We start from the raw sequence: 7,147 nt of genomic DNA, 5'->3' as shown, positions 1-7,147 counted from the left end.
CAAAATTCAGAAATGTGTAATCGCTGGGTAGGTTGTATGGCTCAAGGATCATGCCAAATCTAGTGGAATGACAGAGGACATTCTAGTAAGTATTCTTATGACTTGTTTCCACCCAAATTGCTAATACGGAATTTTAAACTTGACAACTCAGCTATACAAATGAGTTGCAAGCAGAGGGAGCCAAAATACAATTCTTCTCTCTATTAATTTAAAGAGAAAAATAAAATAGACAAATTATTAAAAAGATATACATGATCTGTTAAAAGCACCTCACTTGCAAATCCTAAATTATTGGGACACCCCCAATAACCACTTATTTTATCTCTAAAAGAAACCACTTATTTATTGTAGGATTTTTTTTATGAGAATACGCTAAAACACCCTAACCACACATGTAGAAGAAACATATTTAAATACTTTGCAAGGGTGGTAAATATTTCCAACTTCAATCAGAGTAGAAAATTATACTGTAGTTATCATGTGCCTTTATGCAAGTACCAAACTGGAACAAAATAGCAAGCGTACATATAATAAATAATAAATAACAAAAGAAAATGAGTAAAAAATGGCCGGGAGAAAGAAAAAGAGGAGCACGAGCAGTGTCTGACGCAGCGACGCTTTATCCGGTTTCCCCCTTCTTCCCTCCCCGCCGACCAAACCAAGAAGAAGAAAGGGGAAAAAGTCGAAGGAAATTAAACAATCCGAGAGGAGAAGCTAGGGTTTTCGCCATGGCCACCGCCCACCTCGAGCTCCTCCACCCCTCCCCCATTCCCAATCTCTCCTAGAGCAAGGCGGATCCCCTCCCCCCGCGCATCTCGCATCCGCGCGAAAGCGCCGCCTTCCCCCCCCTTTCCGCCCGCTCCTTCCCCTCCGTCCGAGGGTTTCCTTTTCCCTTTCCCTTTCCCTCAAAGCCGCCGCATCGCATCGCGTCGCTGACGGGATTAGCAAGCAACCCGCGCGCCGGTCTATCGTCATCAGGTAGGCGCTGGCGATCGAGCTCCGGGCGAGGGCTTTGGCGGCGGCGGCGGCGGTCGGATAATGTGTATACTGTGCGCCGTGCAACGGTGGTCGCGGCGCGTCGCCACCATGCTGCCGTGGCTCGTCCTCCCGCTCATCCTCCTCTGGGCGCTCTCCCAGCTCCTGCCCACAGCCTACCGCTTCGAGGTCACCTCTCCGCGCCTCGCCTGTGTCTCCGTCCTGCTCCTCACCCTCTTCTGGTACGAGATTCTTCTCCCACGCCTCTCCCTCTGGCGCGCACGCCGCTCCGCGCGCCTTCGCGAGGAGCGCCGTGCCCACGCACTCGAGCTACAGAAGCTCCGCAAGACCGCCACACGCCGCTGCCGCAACTGCAACAACCCATATAGGGACCAGAACCCTGGAGGCGGCAAGTTCATGTGCTCTTATTGTGGCCACGTATCCAAGCGGCCTGTGCTTGACCTTGGCCCTGCAGGGAAGGTCCCAACTGGTTGGCCTTGCAGTCAGGATTGGGCCAATGCTGTAGGTGACCCAGGTTACTGGCTTGACCTGCGGTGCTCCGCCGATAATTCATACTCAGGCTTCTCATGGCGGCTGTTCTCGACCTTCTATGTGAGCGTGGCATGGTTCTGGAAGAAAGTGTTCAGGTTTGGGTCATCGGGGGACGGTGGTGGCATGGGCCGGGATGGCAAAATGTTGACAAAAGGAGATAATGCAGGGAAGGCTGAGGAGAGCAGAGTGGACAAGGCAAAAAGGAAGGCTGAAGAGAAGAGGTTGGCGAGGCTAGAGAGGGAAATGCTGGAGGAGGAGGAAAAGAAGCAGCGGGAAGAGATGGCAAAACTAGTAGAGGAGCGTAGAAGGCTGAGGGATGAGAAAGCAGAGGCTGAGGAACGATCCAAAGGCGCTACCCCTGTCGGGGAGAAGGATGCTAGGAAGGAAGCAGAACGAAAGCGTCAGGAAAGAAGGAGGAAGGAAGACAAGGGATCAAGCAAGAGTAATTCAGATTGCGAGGATATTGACAGAAGAGTAAGCAGAGAGGGTGAGTGGAAGCGGGACTTCGATAGAAGGAATGAGCCAGACAGGCGGGATACAGGTAGAGTTGGAGCAGATGGATATAAGCCTCATAACTTTGAAGCTAACGTTCAGGGTAGTAAGGTAGTACAGAGCAAGACAAAATATTTTGGTCGTATGACTGGAGGTTTGTTATCTTCTTCCAGAGGTTTCAGCGGTGGTTCCATTTTTGGTAGGAGTGCTCAGGCCCCTGCTCCTCAAGCTAACAAGGTGACTAAACCACTTGTTACTGCAACTGACCAGAGTACAGTTAAAAGAGACGCCCAGTCTGCAGCTGCACAAGCAATGGCCAAATCTGCTACCGCTGGAGAAACTAGAAATATGTGGAATAATTCTCATCAACCTGTAAGTAGCAAGGGCATGTCTATATTAGTGTACATTTTTATGATATACCAAGTAGCATATGGTGTTTACATCCATTTGCTATCTTACATCGAATTGTTTTTATTATGCTATATGCAGGTTAGTCCAAATATGCAGGCACATCCCACAGGTCCTAAAAAGTCATGGCATCAGCTGTTTAGTCGCTCAACATCAGTTTCTCCTTGTCCTGATGTTACTGCTGCAGCTCGTGAAAAGAAGGGGCAACCAGAACTAAATGGAGCACAGATAAGCAGTGCCCAAAATTTTCTGGCTCACTATCCTCCTCTGGACAGCAATCCAAGGTTAAGCCAGTCAATGCATTTTACAGGGTTTTCACTAGTAAATGGAGCACCTCCCAACACACCTCCATCTCATTTTCCAGCTGGGCACACGCCCTTCTGTGCTGAGGCAGAAACAACAGTATTGGAAGAACTGGAGAGATTTGAGGACCCGTGCTATGATCCAGATGCAATTGCATTGCTTGGGCCAGTTTCAGAATCCCTAGACAACTTCCCTCCAGACTGGGATAACAGGTTTACCTTAAATGGTGTCGCCAAGGAACCACATGTTAAGCCGTCACCAATTGAGTCTCCCCTGTCAAGATCACGGACTGTTGAAGAAAAGCCTATAAAACCATCACATTTTTCTATTTCCAAAGGGCCTGATGGTTCGATGACACCTGAGGCTACCGATGAGCAAGGCACATGGCAAATGTGGAGCACACCATTGGTTCAGGACACTTTAGGCCTGCGAGGTCCTCAGATGCAGTGGCTTTTACCAAATAAGGATCAGTTTAACCATGGTGTCAGTAACTTGAATGGCGGAACAAGGAGCTCCCTCGGTGCTGGTTTGCATGACAGTGATTTATGGCTGCAGAAATCACCCTTCCAGCAATTGCCTCTTGATACAGAGAGTCTGTTCCTTTCACACAATTTTCCAGAAACTCCTGTTCACAGTGAGCTGGGTTTCGGATCTCCAAACAAAGTGGCCCACGCACACCCCTTTGGGCCACCTGGTCCTGGTCATCCTTGGTCCAAGTAAGTCATTCCCGTTGTTCTCTTTAATTCTCTTCTAAATCTTCTGCTACATTAAGGTCTTGTGTCATCATCGGTCATTTGATAATGATTTGTTAGCTTGATTGTGAATTGTGATTCAGGTGGTCTGGTTCACTACTGAGTATAGCTTTATGTATCAGTATATATAAGAATCCAAGTGCTGAAAACTCATATGATATTGATGCTCTCATATGGACATTTACAGAGTTTATATATATATGCCCGTGTTTGTGTGTGTAACTGTTGCAGTTTATTTTATAGTTTTCATGCCAGACATTTTTGTTATATTTACTGAACAGATAGATAACCAAGACAATTAGAAGTAAAAGGCATTGTCGGTATGCAGTGCAACCAAGTCTGAGTGCCATCTTGTGTTGTAAAAAATATGTGGAAGATCTTTTGGTCTCTGAACTGATATAAGCACCAGTAAATTTTACAGTTTGGGTGAAATTTTGTATAAATCTTGTGCATCAGAAATAACGAAATATGTTGCTTTACATGCAATTCGGTGTTTTTTCTTGTGTGACGAATCAATCATGCATTTCGATCGGTTATCTGGGTTTCTAGTAGGAAAATAGAATTTACAAGAGTTGATTTCATGTTGGTCAGTCTATTTGATCATTTTGATGCCTTAGTTGAATCCCAGGTTAAGGGGGTTAGACGGCTTTTGACCTGGATTAACTTGACCCTCTGTAACCCCAGGGTCTTTGGCAGGTTAGGCCCTAGTCCAACTCTTAAGTCTTAACCCTGAACATGACACAGCATATTATATGTACTTGTTAGTCAAGACTACTTTCAAATCTATTGTAGATCATAAATATTATTTCCATTTATTTGAAGAGACTTAGCAGTGATTCTTTTTTCAGCGTAGTAGGCTAGTAGCACAAATTGTAAATAAAATACTGTTTACTGAAGTCCTGCCAGCCATCAAGTGTCTGTACTTTGAATTCAGTGTCTTTTGGCTTAAAACTTCAGCATGTGCATTTCTGTGTCTTGCACATGCTGAAGTGTATATATATATATATATATATATATAAATATATATAAATATAAATATAAAATTGTGTTTGATAATTCCTCTGTTGCAAGACGGAAGGCGTATTTTACACATATTTGACGAAGAAATATCCAATAATACATATGGTCATATGCTATTTTACACAAATGGATATTACTGGATTCATCTATCAAAGACCTTTCTTATGATTGTGATTTAACCACTAACAAAGGATTCTACAAGAAATTTGTGTGTAACTCATTTTTGGGCAGTCAAAACATGCCATAAATTTTGCAAAGGATCTGGTATCATGTAGTTTGGGTTTACTTTACGCGTACCTCATGTAAGGATTACATATTCCTTACATATAATGGATCACGACAATATGCTCACTTTAGAAGTTAGGACATGTTAATATCTCATGAAATTGGGTATCAACCAAATGAAATGAATCATTCATTTGCTTTAGATTGTACAGTGCCACAACCTTTGAACTTCTGAATGATGGCTTGAGGATTGTTATTTATATATTTCATTGTGGATTTATTCCGTGACCTTCAAGAATTGATAGTTTGCTAGCATATACTCCCTCCGTTCCCAAATATAAGTCTTTCTATTCTAGAGATTCCAACAAGTGACTACATACGAAGCTAAATGAGTGATTCTACACTCTAAAATATGTCTACATACATCCGTATGTTGTAGTCCATTTGAAATATAAAAAGACTTATATTTAGGAACGGAGGGAGTAGCTTTTGACATTCTGGGTGTCTTTTGTTTTTTTATACATTGCAATTCACTAGTCGTAGTTAGTTACCTTCTTACATGTTCGCCTTGTTGTGACTTGTGAGTGAGGCATCTTTGAACTACTCTTTTTTTTTGCGGGTGAGGCATCTTTGAACTTGATATCTTGTTTTGTTTCCCCGCTTGCATTGGTGAGACATGCCTTTCTTGTAAAAAAATGGTTGCGGAGGCGACTTCTAGAAACACAAAATGAGTATAATCTTAGCTTAACTAGATCAATTCGGTCATGCTAGTGTACTTGGTAGGGATGGTGCAACTGGTCTAATGTCTAACAGACTTGGTTCCATTCTCGAGTCCTTTAGCCAACGATAACTCTAATTCGGTGAAGCTAGCTTTTATACCTGTGTATATGGCTGGTATTAAGAACTTATTATGGATATCAATTCAGAATCTTTGGCAATCTGTAGTTGTCTTTCGTGTTAAACTAGTTTCTGTGTGCAAGCTTTTCAGCTCAGCTTTGAGAAAATCATCATTTTGTTCATCTGGTTTTTCATTGTGTTGAAAATTGCTCCTTCTCTTACCGTGTTGGTTTTCTGGAGGTCAGAGTAGCAATGCTGTTGGGTTGGTACAAAGGTGGCTAATGGCATCCCTCTGGGAACAGAACAGTTTTGAAATAGCGCTATTTCTAGGGTATATATTAATTTATGCTTACTGGATTTAGTTATGTAACTTAGCTTGGACAAGTATCTTGTGTATTCGATTTTGAGCCCATACAGCAATATTCACTGTGATGAGAGTTACAGATATACACAAACCATCAATATTTACTAGGTCTGATGAAAGTTGTCTGCATTGACCAGGTTACATATAGTGGTTTAAGTTAATCATTCACCATCATTTTACAGTACCTGGAGATTAATTTTTTCTTAACTGTGGTGTTCTGTTCTTCGCTTGAATGTGAGGCTATTTGTCTTGTGGTAGATAATGTTCACTTTGATCCTTGTAAGCACTCTAATGCCGAGAAAATTATCTTAAAACTACTAGTAAAAAATATTAGGACCATTTAATTGTTTACCTGTGCCATCGGATTATTAGGAGTGTTATGCTTGTTTATAAAATAGAATCTCATGCCTTGTTATGACTAATTAATGCAGGGAGGAACTGGTGCTGAATGGACCTCAGGGAGTAAGTCAAATCCACTCACCGACTGGAGCGCATGCTGGCTTATTTCCAACTAATCCTGATATGCAGTCAGTTTGGTCGTTCGATCAAAAAAGAGACAGCATGGAACCTACAAAATGACATTGCCTGAGCCAAGGCTCCCTTCCCTTGCCTCCCACCTTCTAGTTTAGGGAGTTGAGGAGATATGTTGGACCAGATTGTATTCCCTTGCGCCAAAACGAAACATAGCCTTTTTATTTAGTGATATCCTCACATGTTATGTTGCGCTCACCTGATGATTTTGAGTGGCGTAGTATCTCTTGTGGATTTAATGCAAAACACGGCGTGAATTCAGTGAGAGCGGGCATTGCGTCGCTGGCCGATCTGATTCGTTCTTATCCTTGCAGTCTGACGGTGAGAGATCATCAGGTTTGTTGTAGACTTGTAGGTCACTTGCCTGCTAGCTGGAGCTGCTGGCATTATCTGCCTCGGTGCATCTTATCCAGGAATTTCTGTTTTACCCCTTTTTGTGTTCATCTCAGTGATGTAAGATGATCCTGCAAATTTTGTTTAATTTGCATGCGTCCTAGCTTATTTAACATTTCTATGAGAGATGTTCTAAAATTTGCAGTGAAAACCAGAGTTATCTTGTGATATCTAGGATAAACTAGATGACAACAGTAAAGCCTGTTATCTTTTCACAGTGAAGCAAATACTGAGTCTAGAGCAAGTGCATATGTGCTAAAGGCCCTTTTACTCACAAGATTCCAAAACGGAGGGA

The 7,147-nt window shown here is 42.8% G+C and overlaps 1 protein-coding gene across 1 annotated transcript; it reads left to right on the top strand.

Annotated features, from left to right (window-relative positions):
• The first annotated feature begins 617 nt into the window (after positions 1–617).
• LOC125551086 (stress response protein nst1-like) lies at positions 618–6,762 on the top strand. The gene is made up of 3 exons (XM_048714236.1): positions 618–2,391; positions 2,509–3,446; positions 6,360–6,762. Exons 1-3 carry the CDS (start codon positions 1,039–1,041, stop codon positions 6,505–6,507), a joined length of 2,439 nt encoding a protein of 812 aa, XP_048570193.1. The 5' UTR covers positions 618–1,038; the 3' UTR covers positions 6,508–6,762.
• The last annotated feature ends 385 nt before the right edge of the window (positions 6,763–7,147 follow it).

Source organism: Triticum urartu, chromosome 4, assembly GCF_003073215.2.
Source record: "Triticum urartu cultivar G1812 chromosome 4, Tu2.1, whole genome shotgun sequence".
Classification (NCBI taxonomy): Eukaryota; Viridiplantae; Streptophyta; class Magnoliopsida; order Poales; family Poaceae; genus Triticum; species Triticum urartu.
The sequence above is the reverse complement of the archived record's forward strand: the minus strand, read 5'-3'. Positions and strand labels throughout refer to the sequence as shown.